The sequence below is a fragment of the Perognathus longimembris genome, chromosome 1 (genome assembly GCF_023159225.1).
Source record: "Perognathus longimembris pacificus isolate PPM17 chromosome 1, ASM2315922v1, whole genome shotgun sequence".
Taxonomy (NCBI): Eukaryota; Metazoa; Chordata; class Mammalia; order Rodentia; family Heteromyidae; genus Perognathus; species Perognathus longimembris.
The window spans coordinates 11,680,275-11,698,246 of NC_063161.1; the positions used below are offsets into that span (position 1 = coordinate 11,680,275).

The 17,972-nt window shown below is 36.9% G+C and overlaps 1 protein-coding gene across 6 annotated transcripts in view; it reads right to left on the bottom strand.

Moving 5' to 3' along the window:
- The window catches only part of Ric8b (RIC8 guanine nucleotide exchange factor B), a 103,860-nt gene that overhangs the window by 58,563 nt on the left and 27,325 nt on the right, over positions 1 to 17,972 (bottom strand). For all 6 annotated transcript variants that reach the window (XR_007212480.1, XM_048356594.1, XM_048356574.1 and 3 more), the window contains exons 3-4: positions 13,536 to 14,144; positions 2,185 to 2,279 (exon numbers count right to left, since the gene is read on the bottom strand). Coding sequence is in view for 5 of the 6 variants with exons in the window: in XM_048356594.1 (XP_048212551.1) it covers positions 2,185 to 2,279; positions 13,536 to 14,144 (704 nt within the window). In the remaining variant the exon portion in view is untranslated. The remainder of the gene's footprint in view (positions 1 to 2,184; positions 2,280 to 13,535; positions 14,145 to 17,972) is intronic.

Genomic DNA, 17,972 nt, shown 5'->3' on the forward strand with positions numbered 1-17,972 from the left:
TTATAAGCCAATTTTCTTTTAGTTTTAGTGTTTAGATTACTGGTATCTCTTGATTATCAAAACAAATTGTGGTGGGTAACATTACTTAAAATCCTTTTAGGATATATTTTATTACAGGTAATCCAATTCTTTTAATGAGTCAGCTCAAGAAAATTAAAGGAATGTTTGATCTACAGCTGCTGAAAAGTTTTACTTTTTTGGGGATGCAATGTAGACCAAACTGGCCTTGAGCTTGCTATGTAGCCCAGGATGGCCTTGAACTTGTGATCCTCTTGCCTTTACTTTCTGAGTGCTGCTACCAGAAGCCTCCATATCAGCATGCTCAGTTTAGAATTTGTGTTTTTCAATCGTGAAACTAAAACCTTGAAAACTCATGCAGAGCATATATAAAGATAACCTATGTACAAATTCAGTACAACATAAACATGCCTCTGAACATAACTAAAATAATATGGATTTGACTGAAAAACCATAATTAAGAGTTGGTTTCATTTATTCAATAGATATGCTTCTGTAAAAATTTTATGTAAGCTATATTTTGGAAAATTGGGTATTTTAAGTGCTCAAGGGTAATTTCTACTAACAAACCCCATGCTAATTTCTTCAGAAAACAGAGTTAATGCCAAAGTCATTAAGTTTTGAGTTGTTCAAAATATTAGTTATATTTTTGTAGAATAAAGCACAGTCATCATAAAGTCAGATTTCTGTTACTACAAATTTGCTCTATAATAGTGAGAATGGAAAATGCATTAATTCTTATTCAGTTCTTATTTTCTTATTCAGAGATTAATTATTTTAGGGACTAAACTCATAGTTTTGTGCATGCTAGCCAACTGGCCTACTATGAGGTACATATTCCCAGTCCCAAAGAATGATAGTTTTAAAAGCAACCTATTAACTATTCTAATAGACAAGTTGCATAATTAGAATGATTTTTACTATATTTCACATATTTTAATATACATTAATATTACGCTTCTTTATTTTGTTTTTTAAAATTACATTGCTTAAGATACACTTTTTGGTAAATATTTATAAATGAAATTGGTCAGCCAAGTACTGATGGCTCATTTCTATAATCCTAGTTACTCGGGAGACTGAGACTCAAGGTCAGATAGAAGGCAGGAAAGTTTTCAAGATTCCTTCTCAACCATAGCTGGGCAAGGTAGCAAATGCTACTCATACTAAGCTATGTGGGAGGTTAAGACCAAAACCCAGGAAGAAAAATCCAGGAGACTTCACTTAACTGAAGAGAAGCTAGACATGGGGTTGTAGCTATTGTTCCAGCAACTTTGGGAAGCCTAAAATAGACATGGCTCAGCAGTAGAGCACCTTCCTAGCAAGCATAAGGTCCCCAGTTCAAACCCCAGTAACATACACACACACACACACACACACACACACACACACACACCACACACACACACACACACACACACACACAGAGGCAGAAAAAGTGTTAGAGAGAAAGTGAGAGAGATTAGTAAGAATATTAAGTATAGTAATTAGAAGTAGAGGTTTGCTGGGCCTCTTTGGTTATTTAGGAGGCCCAAATCTTAGGATCATGACTAGAAGCCAGCCTGGGCAGGAATGTCCATGAGATTATCTCCAATTAACTATAAAAAGCTTCAAGTAGTAGAGTTCTAGCCTTGAGCACAAAAACTCAGGACAGCACCCAGGCCCTCTAGACTGGTACCCACACACAAAAATAGGGGTTAAATCTTAGGACTTTGATTTATTAAGACTGTCATCTCAGAGAAAATACTTGTTCTTCCTGTATCTGAGTTTCTTCATTAGAAACTTTGTTAAAGATAATAAAACAGGACTCTACCACTGAGCTACATTTCCATCTCAGAAGTTAACTTTTATAAAGCACTTAGCTCAGTCAGTGCCATATACAGAAAACATTCAATAATTGTGTGAATCATTTTTATTGTTCTGGGTTTTATTGTTGAATATCACAAATGCCAAACTGTCTTCTTATGTTGGGGCTCAATATTACAAAGTCAAAGAGGACAGAATGGAAATTCCACATCAGGGCATAATTTTTGACTTACCATTTACCTGACTTACAGTAATATTTTCACTTTCTTATGCTTATATTAAACAATTAAAATCATATGCATAATGGCAATAAGAACTGATGATGCACTTCACCAAGACACCAACACAGAGGTCACCCACCTGTGCAATTCTTCTGTTTTGTCTTCAGTTGGACCTACGATTAGTAAACAATGGCGAAGGACAGCTGCCATGACACGGAACTGATGAGAATCACTCTATGGTTAAAAAAACAAAACAGGAAAATTGGGCATTGAAATGCCTTAAAGAGTCTTGTGCAATATTATATCATCTGGCCCCCCAACTATGCAGGAGACAACACAATGTGCTACGAAGATTTCCCAAGGCAATACTAACAGTAATTCTCTCAAATGAATAGCCACAACCCCCTCCCCCCCTCCCAAATGGATGGCTCTAGTAGTTGCTGATCTTGCCACTCTGCCTTACCTTTTCTGAAGATTTAACTGTACTAGGGGATTTTTCAGTTCCAGAAGTCCCAGATTTTTGTTGTTGTTGTTATTGTTCTACGGTATACCATTCCAGTTTATTTTTCATTATAAAAATTCAAATAAATGTAATGCTACCTTACATTAGGGTATTTTAGGAACTGGTTATATATCTTTAATAAAAGTATCTCTTAACTCTCAAAAGCAATGACTCCATGAACTTCATTTCAATCAATCTCTAAAAAATGATCTGTCAGTCCTCTAATGCCCTTTACTGAATAGCATATTTGGCTGGAGAATATGAAAATATAGCGTGCTACTTTTGAGAGGCTGAAGTTTATTGTTTTCACCGTTTTAATTCCAACAGTAATCGTGTATAGAGTGAGGAAATTATATTTACCAGATTTACATGATCCCAAGCCCCTCATAACTACCAACAAGTAATGAAAAACAACTACCAGCAAGTATATTCATTGGCAGAGACAGGAGTTGGAGAAAAGACGAACAGTGGGGGAAATAAACTAAGTTTAAATAACCATTTGGTTTCTTTCTTCACTTTAGTGTATTTTTGGACCATTACAATTTTTTTTCAACTCTGTATCTAGGTCCTGTCTCTCTTCACCAGATTTTAAGTAATTAAAACAACACAAGAAATTACAGATAATTATTAGAGAGCCTGGATATCCCTATATCAGGAAGGCTCTAATTACTTCAAAAGCTATTAAAAATTTCAAAAACTCCTTAGTATATAATTGATTTCAAGTGTATGTAAAATATATTCACATGCACATATGCTATATTTAAATATTTAACTCACATAGCCCTTCTAGGAAGATGCCTTTGATAAAATCTAGAAACAGGCCACACATTCATTACTCAGAATGAGGATGATTATATTTTAAACATAGCACCATCATAAGTAGATCTGGAAGAGAGGAAGGCCTCTAGTACAATGGAAAAGCACTGGACTTGGGACTCGGACTCCAAGATATTACCTTACATAAGTCATATACAGATTTCTGAGCCTCAATTTCCCCACATATACCTCCACAAGCATTTGGTTGTTAGGATTAAAGAAAATCATATTCACAGAAGTGCTTTAAAACTTTTCAATAAAACATAAACATGAAAGGGAAAGATGAGAGAAGAAATGAACAAGAAACAAGACTGACAGAGCTGAAACAAATGGTGAAGAAATAAATGTGGGCTACAGGTGGGAAGCCAGAGTCTCTAAGACTGGCAAGCTTGGAAGGAATGTCATCCCACTCTATACCTAACTGTTGTAGTGAAAATTCTCTCATGTATAAAATAGACTCTTACCTACTCTCAAATTACAAGCACACTAAAACTTATGCCAAACTCAAACATGACTTGACTCTTGATAAGATGGTATTTTCCTTCACGTTAAAAAATCAATGGCTACCTTTGTGTTTTGTTTTGCTTGCAGTCACAGTGCTGGCGGTCACATGCAGGGACTTGTGCATGCTAGGTAACTACTGGGTTACATCCCTACCCATTTTTTCAAATGTGGTTAAGCTGGTCTTGAACTTGAGATCCTCTTTTCTCTGCCTCCACCCCACCTAGTGCTAGGTTTACAGGTATGTGTCACGAAACCTGGTTGTGCTTCCTTTAAACCAACTTTCCTTTACTTGAGGTATAGCACTCTTGCTTTTCTTGTGCTGATGCCAAGCTTCTTGCTACACTATCCTTTATGTTTCCTTTATTTGCTACTGCAAAGCCAAACCTACTTTCCATTTCATTCTTCCTTTTTTAGGTTTCATAACTCCTCTTCCCAAGTTGTACTTTCTGTACATAATGTCCTCTTTTTACTATGTATCTATTAAATTATCTCCATTTCTCTAGATAAAATGACTTCTAAAATCACTACCTCCACTTTTTCCTTTGTCAATTCCTCTATATCTTCCAGGTCTCATTTTTTTCTCAGAGAAAAATCCTTCTTTGACCACTTGATTTAAGTAGGTTCTTTCATCATTTCTATCACTGTATCTTGTTAAGGATTTTTACGTAAAATCACAATTAGTATTTCATATTGTTAACTTATACTTAAATATACTTCATTTCCTCTACTAATCTGTCTTTGTGAAAACAGAGGCTTAATAGGTGATCAATAATTTTTAATTCGATTAAGTATAAAACGTATACAGAAAAGCATTCAAATTCTAAGTGTGGAAAACTTCTTAGACTACAACCTCCAGCACAAAAATCATGCAATGCTAATACTGAGAATCTCAAAACTGTTCTCATGTCCTCTTTAAATCATAATCTTCTCCTCAAAAGCAATTCTAACTTCTAATATTATAAGGGAATGATTTTTGTTGTCATTGTACTTTCTATGAATTAAACCATAAGATAGATTTGTGTCTGATTACGAGACTTATCAATGTTGTTTTAGTTGCAGTTAGTTCTCTTTCCCTGCTTGAGAGCAGAGTTATTGTAAGTGTAATACTAATCAGCGATATCATAAGTTCAGAAGGAATATGTGAACATTTGGAAACTTCTTGCGTTATATGACAGTATCATGTATAATACTGTAGGAAAAATTGTCTTATTACCACAGATAGGTTTAAAAAGGAAAGCACTGGGGCTGGGAATATGGCCTAGTGGTAGAGTGCTCGCCTCATATACATGAAGCCCTGGGTTTGATTCCTCAGCACCACATATATAGAAAAGGCCAGAGGTGGCGCTGTGGCTCAAGTGGTAGAGCACTAGCCTTGAGTAAAAAGAAGCCAGGGACAGTGCTCAGGCCCTGAGTTCAAGCCCCAGGACTGGCCAAAAAAAAAAAAAGGAAAGCACTGGGAAGGAATGAAGGGAGGGAAGAAGAGAGAAAACAAAGTGAGGGAAGGAGGAGGGAGGCAGACAAAAAGGCAAGCACTACTAGTCAGATGTGGTGGTGTACATCTATAATATAAGCACTCCAAAGGTTAAATCAAGAGGATTCCAAGTTGAAGCCAGCCCAGCTATAAAGCAAGACCCCATCTCAATAAAGCCAAAAAACTAGGGGGGAAAAAGCACTGTTATATAGTATTCTATCATAAGATTATATCATTATTTACTTATCCATCTTTCTCTGATAAGACATGTGGATTGCGTGCAGTGGGGTATTTTGAAGAGCGTTGCTATGCACATACTTTTACATGCCTTTTGGAATTTACTGGGTGCCAAAGAAAGATGCTGAGTCACAGGGAATATGTGTATGTCCAGCTTTAGAAGGTCCTACCAGAGTGTTTTAAAGTATCATACTCCAAGCTGTCCTGACATTTGATATTTTCAGCCTGTTTAATAATTCTTATACTTGTATATAAGGTAGTTTTTTTTATTTTAGTATGTATTTTCATAATATGGTTGAACACCATAGCTTTTGTGGAAAGTTCCAGTTCAAGCCTTGTATTTATTTTCTGTTGACTGACAGAAGCAGCTGACTGATTTCTGAAGTCATTATTACACATATGAGCTGCAAATAACTTCTAATACTTAGTGACCTACCTTTCCATTTTCTTCTTTCAATGAACTCATGCAAATGAATATCAATTAGTCAACTTTTCCTTTTATAATCTGACCCTTATTTTGTTGTTTTCTTTAGAAATCCTTGCTTATTTCAGAAATTTTTGATGATTCACTAGAATTTGCTGTATTGTCAATCATTATTCCCCAAACTGACAACTAAAGGGAAAACATTTTTAGTCAGAAAAATTTGACAGAGACAGTCATGAAGATAATCTTCTGTAAGTTTTGTTATTTTGTATGGTCCACTTAGGTCTCTTACCCAACTAAAATCAGTATTTGCCAGGTATAAGGTAGGAATTCAAGTGCATTTCTTTTCTATATAATTGATGCTGTACCATTTACTAAAAAGCCCATCCTCTTCCTACAGCACTTCCATGTTATTACATCATATCATAACCAGCTGACTGTATGTATGTAGGTTAATTTCTAGATATTTATTCTATTTCATCAGTCTAGTGTTATCATTTAACTCTCAACAAAAGTTAAAAGTGGACACTCTTTTTACTATTGGTTATTCTATGGTGTGGCTTTCCCCAAGTAATCTGAACTTTCTAATCTTCAGTGTCTTCATCTGTTGAAACAGGAACACTAAAAGGAGTGAATGTAATTGCTCTTTATAAACCATTCTGTTATTTACTTGCTTCATGACTGCTTTTGATATCTTTAGTAAAGACACATCAATATTCTTTCCACTGAAAATGATACTACATCCAACTGACAAGGAAAAAAAGACCATAAGAACAAAAGGCAAATGAAGAGAGGCAAGCTTAGTTGTGGCAGTGGGAATCAAAATGAGATAACATTTTAAAAGGGAGATAAAAAGAGGAAGATTTTTCAGAATATCGTGTGTGTGTGTGTGTGTGTGTGTGTGTGTGTGTGTGTGTGTGTGTGTGTGTTGGTTGTGGGGCTTGTTGAACTCAGGGCTTGGATGCTGTTGCTGAGCTCTTTTGCTCAAGGCTAGTGCTCTACCACTTTGAACCACATTTCTACTTCTGGCTTTCTAGTAGTTAACTGCAGATAAGAGTCTCACAGACTTTCCTGGCTGGGCTGGCTTTGAAGCATGATTCTCAGCTCTCAGCCTCCTGAGTATGTAGGATTATGGGTATGAGCCACCAGCATCCAGTGGGATCTCAAGTTCTTATTAGGATTCCACTAGTGTACTATTCTATTTTCCCCTCTCCCATGCAAATGTGGATGGTTTCATTTTATTAGGCAAAAGTATCAATTTTTTAAAAATACATTTCCATTCAAAATTTTATCTAATTCATGCCTGAGAGTTAAAGATTATATGGCATATGAAGCAGCTGTTCAATACTAAGGTGATATTGCTATGGTTTCAATGGTACCTCCAAAACATATTGAAATCTAATCTCCATTGTAATAGTATTGGATGGCAGGATGTTTTAAGAAGTGATTAGATGATGAGGGATCTACTATGAATGGATAAATGCTGTTATCTCAGGAGTGCCTTAGGGTAAGCTGCAATGAATTAAGAGTCCCCTTTCACATTCTGTATTATGTCTTTGCCTCTCAAATATGCTTGCTCCTCTGCCATATGATGCTTTCTGCCACGTTATAACACAGCAAGAAGACATTCCCTAGATGGAGCCTCTTGACCTGGGACTTTCCAGGCTCCAGAACTATGAGCCAAACAAACCTATATTATTTATAAATTATCCAGCCCATGGTGTTCTGTTATAGAGCAGAAGAAAATAAAGACACAACAGTATACATGTGTCCATATGTCTAGTTTCCCTATTAGGCTGAGGGTAGTGATATTTTACATTTCATTTACCTAATATGAAATTTACAAATTGGGCACTCTGTACATGTTTGTTTTAAACCTGATTCAGTAAGAAAACATTATATAGCCTCAAGTTTTATTTTTATTAAAGTCATATCCTATCCTTTTCCACATTTCCTTCAAATTTTCTAGAATAGTCTATAAATAAAGTGTTCTGTTACAATGTGACATCCTCAATTAACTTTTATGGGCACTTAGTTTTATGTCATTCCAACAGCATCTTTTGACTGTTCAGACAGTTGTACTTCTCTGTTTATACTTGGTGGTCTGGCTCTAATATGTTTGTTGGCTCTTGTGCCAGCAGAAAAGGATTTCTAGAAAAACACTCTCTTTTCTACCAACAGAAAGGTTTAGGAAAATATTAATGTAGAAAAAACAGAGGACCATTTCAATTAACTTTTCTAGAACTAACTTTATGCCCTTCTCTAGGAATCATTTGACCTTTACAAAGATCCTACCTTCATGAAAGAGAAAAAACATGGGGGAAGAGAAAGACACTGAATTCTCATGCAGAAATGAGAACTACATTTTGCACTGAGACGAAAGGGATCTCTGAATTAACCTAATGGCATCAGCAGGCTGGCAGGAATTTCGCGCTGAGGTATGTGAATCTAAAATGAACAAATGGTACTAATTTGCTAAACCTCAAAAAAAGAAACCCGGAACACCCAAACTTTTCAATTTGTTTTTTTTTGGGGGGGGATGTAAATTAAAACAATCATAAAAATACCTGCTACAACAGTTAAGACCAAAGTAAATATCTGTATTTTCTATAACTGTTATACTGTAAAACAGGCAAGAAATTAAGAAGGAAAATATCGTTAGCTGTTTAATTTTACTGTGGTAGTCCCAGGGCTTGGACTCAGGGACTTACACTTGCTCAGCCTTTTTGCTCACAACTGGAGCTCTTTTGCTAGTTAATTGGAGATAAAATCTTGCAGAATTTTCTGCCCAGGCTGTCTTCAACCCCATGATCTTCCAGATGTCAGCCTCCTGAAAGGCATGAGCCACTGGTACCTAGCTAACATTATTTTTAAAGTTGGATTCCTCTGTATAATAAAATTTCCATATCCCTTTATTTCAGTTGGTGTTTAATCCTTTACTAAAAAGTATTACTTGCTAGGCTGCAGAAAAACATCTTTCATCCAAAAAATAAAAAAATACTGAAATCCAGGTAAATAACTAAATAGCAAACCCCTTTATACTCTGAATAAAGATTTCTTTATGCTAAATTCTGAGTAGCTCGCTGAAAAGCACTCTGTCCTTTGCTTTCTGCCTCTATTCATATGCTGTTGAATTTCCAGGAAATTTTAATCCCTGTATTCATCAAATGGGCAAATCATGCGTAGTGTGTAGATACTAGGAAAAAAATCTTCTGAAATCTTTGACTATACTATTTTTAATCACTGCACTGTTTCTATCCTACCACTTAATAAAACTTATGCTATTTATTTGCTTACAGACTTACTACCTATCTCATTAGAAAACTAAACGTTTCATTGGGGCAAAACCAATGTCTATGGGTATCTATCCAAAAACCCACAAACAAAATCACAGTAAAGCCACCAGCACAACAATGTTCATTGCAGCGCAATTTGTCATAGTGAGAATCTGGAACCAACCCAGATGCCCCTCCATAGACGAATGGATCAGGAAAATGTGGTACATATACACAATGGAATTTTATGCCTCTATCAGAAAGAATGACATTGCCCCATTTGTAAGGAAATGGAAGGACTTGGAAAAAATTATACTAAGTGAAGTGAGCCAGACCCAAAGAAACATGGACTCTATGGTCTCCCTTATTGGGAATAACTAGCACAGGTTTAGGCAAGTCACAGCAGAGGATCACAAGAGCCCAATAGCTATACCCTTATGATGACATAAGATGATGCTAAGTGAAATGAACTCCATGTTATGGAAATGATTGTTATATCACAGTTGTAACTACTTTCAACGTCCCATGTGTATCTGTATCTGTAGCTTCTACTATTGATGATGTTCTTGTATCACCTTCCTGTGATTGTATCTACACTATCTCTGTAATCTTATCTGAGTATACTGGAAACCATGTATACTGGTATTAGAACTAGGAAATTGAAAGGGAATACCAAAATTGAGAGACACAGGGTAAAAAAAGAGAAACAACTACAAATCAATACTTGCAAAACTGTTTGGTGTAAGTGAACTGAACACCTCAGGGGGGGAAAGGGTTAGGGGGAGGGGGTAGGGGATATGAGGGACAAGGTAACAAACAGTACAAGAAATGTATCCAATGCCTAACGTATGAAACTGTAACCTCTCTGTACATCAGTTTGATAATAAAAACTTTAAAAAAAAACCAATGTCGACTATTTGCAGACATATTACCTAATACCCAGCATAATATCTAGCAATTGTCCTGTCAGTATCTGTTGAGTGACTGAGTAACTTAAATATTTGCTAAAAGTCAAATCTAGAGACTCTTAAGGACATTCATTTCTAAATGAATAGGCAAGAAAGAGTCTGGTTTTCGATACGGTTTGTATTTCTGAAAACTTGAGCAATAACCCAGGATCATATTAACTATGCGCATTTCAGAACAGCTTTATCACCTGATCTATGACTCACAACAGGTACAGAACCAGGTCTGAGATACCTACTCTAAGACTACTGATCCTTTATCAGTAGACCCTTGTGTTCTGGAGAATAAACATTCTATAACAGAATGAGTAGTTGCTACTTTAATATTTTCTAAAGCTTCCTCTAGCCTTTTTAACTGCAGCACACTAATGAAGACTAATCTTAATTTACTTTTTTTTATTACCTATCGTATCACACATATATTAATGTGCAGCCACCATTTAACATTTAACAGTGTTAACTTTAACTACTATTTTGGGCATAACTTAAGTAAAAAGGGCTCCAACAATGGCAAACCAACTGTCCCAGAGGAGCTCTTGCAACTAAATGGAGAACTTAAAAACACCAAAACAAACAGTGTAAGAAAAATAACCATAGAAGGTACCAAATAAGCAGAGACATAACATTTTAAATACTTCCAAATATTTGGTTTCAAAGCATAAATGGAGCATGTTGGCTTTCCAATTCTTTTCCTGCCAAGTCTCAGGAAAAACTGACCATACTGCAGTCATCTAAAACAGCTGTTAGGACTGATCTTCAAATATTTGGTTTCAAAATACAGACCTATTTGCACTTTAAAACTCAGCTGCCTGCACACTACCACCATGGCACTACATTGAGATAATCCTTTAAAAGTAGGCTTTTGGCAAAAACAAATCTTTATTCATTGGTGAGAACTATTTCAAACGGATGCAGAAAAATGTTAACCTAAGTCCTGAAATTGACTGTACTTTTTTTCTTTTAAGGCAAGGGCTGAATTTCACCAGTTACTTAAGTTTAAAGACTGAGAAAATGTAGCTGGGCACATATGGCTCACACCTACAATCCTAGTTACTTAGGAGGCTGAGATCTGAAGGACTGAAGTCAGCAGGGCAGACAAATCCCAGACTCTTATCTCTACTTAATCAGCCATAACCTGGAACTGGAGCCATTGCTCAAGTATCAGTCTACCAGCTCTAGGCAATGAATGAGCCAGAGTACAAGGCCCTGAGTCCAAAACTCAGTATAGGGGAAAGGGAAAGCAAGGAAAGAAGGGAGGGAGGGAGGGAGAAAAGAGAAGAAAGAGTGAGGGAGAGAGAGAAAAAGAGAGAACGTGAAATGTTAGGATTCTAGAAGGAGTTTATGTCTGTTGCACTTAACACTGTTCACTTCCTTAAATTAAGATTTTGTTCAGTGTATTATTCAGGTGGGTAGTCAAACTTAAAACCATCAAATCTGCTTCACTTCTGATTACTAGAAGGTTTAAACCACAAAGAGACATAAATCTGGAAATAAGTCAAATGTTTTAATGTAACCATTTCCACACTGGTATAATTGTGTTGTTGTTTTTTTCTAGGACTATGTACAAGCATGAACATGTAGGTGTAGCCCTACACTTCTGAAAGTTATCTAATACCATAAAGTGATATGCAAGGGCATTAGGATGATCAAAATCTTCACAGCATTTTTCTACTCTTTTCAACAGATATCAATATTAATTCTGATTGATCGATTTCAATTAATTGGATTTATCTTAATTTTTTTTTCTTTTTTTTCTGATGTCAGTACTGGGGCTTAAACTCAGGGCCTTGGCACTGTCCCTTAGCTTTTTTCTTTTCTTTGCTCAAGGTTTGTGCTCTATCACTTAAGCCACAGCTCCACTACTGGCTTTTTGCTGGTTAACTGGAGATAAGAGTCTCATGGATTTCTTCCCAGGCTGGCTTTGAACCTTGGTCCCTAGCTCCCAAACTTCTGAACAGTTAGGATTATAGGCATAAGCACCTGGTAACTGTTTATGATGATAGCCATTAAAATCATCTGTACCTTTACCAACCCCATAATTTCTCTTAAAATATTATAACTTAAATCCTCTTGAAAAAGATCTAAAAAGAAAAAGAAAAATGCTGCCAGGCATGATGGCACATACCTGTAACCTCTTGAGGGAAGAGGATGGTAAATTCCAGGCTAGCAAGATATTGGTCTCCAAAAAAAAAAAAATAGCTGGGTACTAGTGGCTTATACCTGAAATTCTAGCTACCCAGGAGGCTGAGATCAAGAGGATTGTAATTCTAGAGCCCAGGCTAAGGAGTTTGTAAAGCCCCCCACCTCAACAGAAAAAAACTGGATGTGTTGGCACATACTTGTCACCCAGCTATGATGGGAAGCATAAAGAGAGGACTGTAGTCCAGGCTAACTAGTGCAAAACCTGATACCTTATCTCAAAAATAATCAGACTAGGGGCTGGGGATATGGCCTAGTGGCAAGAGTGTTTGCCTTGTATACATGAGGCCCTGGGTTCGATTCCCCAGCACCACATATACAGAAAACGGCCAGAAGTGGCGCTGTGGCTCAAGTGGCAGAGTGCTAGCCTTGAGCAAGAAGAAGCCAGGGACAGTGCTCAGGCCCTGAGTCCAAGGCCCAGGACTGGGCACTAAAAAAAAAAAAAAATCAGACTAGCTCAAGGTACACTGTACAAATATAAGGACATATAAAAACAAAAATCCATTTGGAGAACTAATTGATATTAACAGAAATGTGGAAAAGAAACAAACTAGACTACAAAGGGCTAGAGGTGCGATTCAAGAAGTAGAGAGCCTGGGCTGGGGATATAGCCTAGTGGCAAGAGTGCCTGCCTCGGTATACCCGAGGCCCTAGGTTCGATTCCCCAGCACCACATATACAGAAAACGGCCAGAAGCGGCGCTGTGGCTCAAGTGGCAGAGTGCTAGCCTTGAGCGGGAAGAAGCCAGGGGCAGTGCTTAGGCCCTGAGTCCAAGGCCCAGGACTGGCAAAAAAAAAAAAAGAAGTAGAGAGCCTGACTAGCAAGCAGGAAGCCTTGAGTTCAACCCCCCCCAAAATAAGATATATTATAGTATAAATCAGAAAACTGTATTTGGTATCTTTATGCTTCTGATGGATATTACACAAATGGAAAGAATAAGACTTAACATGTAAGAAGCATATTATATCAACATTCATGGGGAACTGAGAACTTTTTTTCATTTCTCAACTTAGTATTCTTCCTTTCCAGGCAGCTATAAGAACCCTAGACCAATTAAAATGTCAGGTAGGTAAGAATATCCTTGTCAACCACCTTACCTCTTTATGCACCTTCCAACTGTCTACTGTCACATTGAAGAGAGCTTTGAGAGCTTCAATGGCACAGTCTGTCTCCTGAGGTGAGAGAGGAGGTCCATTATGGTCTATGGCCGATTCATACTCATCGGTCCACTTGATGCTAAAGGCACTTTCCAAAATCTGGGTTAGCAGCGGTAGTCCCTGGAGCTCATAGCGCAATTGTGTTCTGATGTCGGTATGCAAAAGGGACAAGAGGAAGAGCAAGCGCAAGTCAAAGCACTTAATGTCGTTGATAAATTTTCGGTCCTTGCACTTTCTCAGGAGGTTACAGAGCTTTGCAGCAAGATTAAGTTCCAGGCTGAGCTGCTGTGCCATCTGACTGTTAAACACGATGTTACACAGACATTTTAATGATTCCACAATAACTGGGAACTCTGACACCTTCTCCAAGGAATCATCCGACTCATTTAGCTTGGCTAGTCTCAGCAGTATCTGCATATTTTCCTTAGTTGTTACAGGAACTAAAATCTTTTTGTCTCTGGAGAGAATGCGGAGTACTTCCAGGCAGGACACTTGACATGTTGTTGGGACGTCCTTTACAAGGACTTTAAATATGCCTTCGCAGAGTTTCTGAAAAACAAGAAGAACTTTGTGAAAAAAACAAAACAAAACACTATTTGGCTTAAATGATTTAAAACAGAATGTGTCTCTCCCAATGTAAATACCAGCTAAAGATCTGGCTTGAAAAGGGTTTTATTTTTTATACCACAAAATAGGGGGACTGAAAGACAACTTATCTTGGGTGCACTTCTTTTACTTTACAGATAAGAACATTACTGGGGCAGAGTGGAATAGTAGCATGGAAAGAGCTAGAGTATGTATTTCTTACCTTCTGGGTCTGTTATAATCTATATAAAATCACACAGTCTGTTGAGGTGAATCATTTCAAATGTTTTATATAGCTTTGATCCTAATATATTTTAAATATCAGGCTAAATATAGTACTAAGTAGAAGGCAAGCTGAATTATAGCTGCTCCATTCTCAGAAGTAAATACTGTATCAACACTTTAGAGCTGGTTCACAATTGCTCACAGTAGGTACTCTTATAAAATTGTTAACGAAGTGCATTTCTGCAAGTTTTTAGTTAGTTCTTCTGAATTTATAGTTCTGCGGCAGTAGTTTCATACTTCAGAAACCTAAGAACCCTCTTTAGGTAAAATCGAATAATACTTATCATCACATAACCTCAGAGAAAAATTTGTGCTGACAAACTGTTAAAAGTTAATCCAACAGTTGGGACCCAAAGAGTTCAGCTAGAATACAGTATGCAAAAAAATGATCATACTATATAAGCTAACAACATAAAAGTGGCCCCACTCAACGAGGAAACTGTAAAAAGTCCTTTTTCTCTGGGCAGGACTCATGGCTTCAGAAGCTCAAAGGAGACAGGATCTTTGTCCTATGTTGAGTACAGAGTATATAAATACATCTGGTAGTCCTGGAACCAAATCTAGCTACCACTACCCAATAAAAAATTCTTTTTGCATGGGCCCATAAGTATATTCTAGTTATTTTTTGAAAAGTAACTATGTATACCATTGTCATATTTAATAATCACCAATAATTCCCTCAAAACTCATTATCGGCTTGCTTTACAAGTGGCAGGACTGAGTCTCTCAAGCTTAGCTTTATACATAAAGCAAGAAAGTATAATTATTACACTGTTGGACATCTCCATACTCCATTACATTTTATGAAAAATAACCACAAATGTAACATTTTAAAAACTTTCTGTTACCCTTTCATCAGACAGTTGTTTAAAAAGAGGCTACATAAGGTCAAACAATATGGACTGGTAGGCGTCTCATACCATGTGCTACTTCTTGGTACAGTTTAATTATACAGTTATAGAAATGTTCATCTTAAATGTAAATATGTTCTCTAAATAAGGATGTCCTGTATCAGTGCCAACTCTTATCATTGCCACACCTGAAGGGATTTTCTTTTAATGTTTTAATATTACTGTAAAAAGTCTTAAAAATTACTGCTGTTTGAGGATGGAGGGGAATTTAGTATACCTATTATTAGAACTATATAGAATTATATAGGATGGGGACATTTTTCTTCTATTTCACATGTAAGACAAAAGATATAGTCTACGTAGTATTTCATATATGGGATATTCCAAGGGTGAAATCAGATCACTTTTAGTCCTATATAATTTAGTTCAGGAAATAAGTCATTTACCTTCCTAATTAAGTTGAGAAATACAGAATAAATATATAATAAAAGATTAATCTATGAATGTAAAATTATGTATATCTGCATAGATATATCTTTATTCCCTTTTTCTCAATCAAAACTGTAACAGTAACAATTTGAATCAGTGGAAATACTTTCTGACTTAGTAACTTTTCACTTTAGAGATCAGCTTTTAAGAACAAATTAAAGTCACAAAACCAAGGGTAAGTATGCTTATAAAGTACAATTTTAAGATAGTCTTAGAAGAAGCCCTTTTTTTAAAATGTCCATAAAGTCAAACTACAACGTCCAGCAGCAGGTCCCAAGAAGTTCCCTAGTGCCAATGCCAGGGATTTCCAGAAAAAAAAATTCACTTTCTCCTGAACTGAAACTAGAATAGACAATAGCAGTGGCTCTCAAACTTCATTGTGCACTATAATTGCCTAAGGGACTTGTTAAAACATAGATAGTTGCACCTCACCCCAAGTTTTTTTTTTTTTTTTTTTTTTTTTTGCCAGTCCTGGGCCTTGGACTCAGGGCCTGAGCCCTGTCCCTGGCTTCTTCCCGCTCAAGGCTAGCACTCTGCCACTTGAGCCACAGCGCCGCTTCTGGCCGTTTTCTGTATATGTGGTGTTGGGGAATCGAACCTAGGGCCTCATGTATCGGAGGCAGGCACTCTTGCCGCTAGGCTATATCCCCAGCCCCTCACCCCAAGTTTTTGATTCAGCAGATATGAGGGGAGTCTTCAGAACTGGGAATTTTATCATGTTTTTAGATAATGTTGCTGGTGCTGGTGGTTCAGAAACCATACTCAGACAGCTACTGAATTATGGCTAGCAACAGACGGACATAATCTAGAAGTTAGGGAATAAGGTAAACTGAAGGTAACTGGCCAGATATATGCAGAAAAGCAGGCAGATGAGCACAGAAATAGGCAGAGAAGAAAATGAGGAGGCTTAAAGACAGCCTCAAAGTAAGCCTAACAAAGACTAGAGTTCTAATGGGAAAACATGGTGGTAAACCATGCCATGCTGAAGGAACCACGAGGAAGTCTCAAGACATACCATGTCTCAGGATACACCCCCGTCCGTTCAGAACATGTAGAGAAGGCTACATAGGTGTAACAAAAGACAGAAACAGGAAAGATGACAGTGGGCTTATTTCAGCTGTGGGCAACAGGGAGTTATGGAAAGCGTTTGAAGAGAGAGAGAGGGTATGTTTTAGGAAGAGTAACTCAACCTTAAATATACTTGTAAATGGGTAGAGATGTAGCTCAATGGTTGAGTGCTTATCTGGCTTGTGCATCCTCAGTACTGCCAATAATAACAAAAAATTTATAACACACACACACACACACACACATACACACAAATGCTGATGGGAAAAACATAATGAGGATATAGAGCTCCTTTGAAACATGGAAGCAGTGCATGCCCTCAGATGAAGTAGTCATAAAGAATGTTACTTTTCCAGTCTTCTTCCTTGATGCACAAAGAGCAAATTTTTCCCCTCCTAGGTTTCTAACTTGGATAATGTGGTCAATGGTGGTATTACTTACTTCTGAGTTAAGGAATTCATTTTCTATATTAGCAACAAAGAGACACATCAAATAATATACATCCAAACACCTGACCTTTGAAGAAGTCTTTATCCTAAAACTTATAGTCAACTATTTATTGTCACAATATCCTTGACGCAAGTACAGTAACTTGCTATTTCCTGTCTGAACCTCTGCCTTTTCTTATTATTTCCTATACTTAGAATGTCTTCCAACCCTGACCTTCCTTCATTATTCCTATCTTCAAAACAAATGCCATCTTTTTCACTATCCTCCAGCAGGAAGAAATCCCTTCCAGATCTAAATTCAGAGTATTTAATCTCTACTACTATCACAGAACTTAACGCTTCTGACCTTGAATTATATTTATGGAGTCTTATCTCTCTTATCAACTTGAGGGACAGCATTTGTCCAGTAGTTTTGCTCTTCCTTAGGTACTATGATGCTGTCAAATACATGGAATCTATACACAGACACACAGCATCTCATTTTCCAAGTAGTTTGCGTTATAGATTATTGTCCCAACATTTAATAGGACATTAAAACTCTGGATTCAATTCCCAGTTGCCACTTAGTTATAAGACTGAATAACATGGCCAACTTCAATTTCTTCATCTGCAAAATGGGTATAATATCTATTTCATAGGGTTGCTGGGGG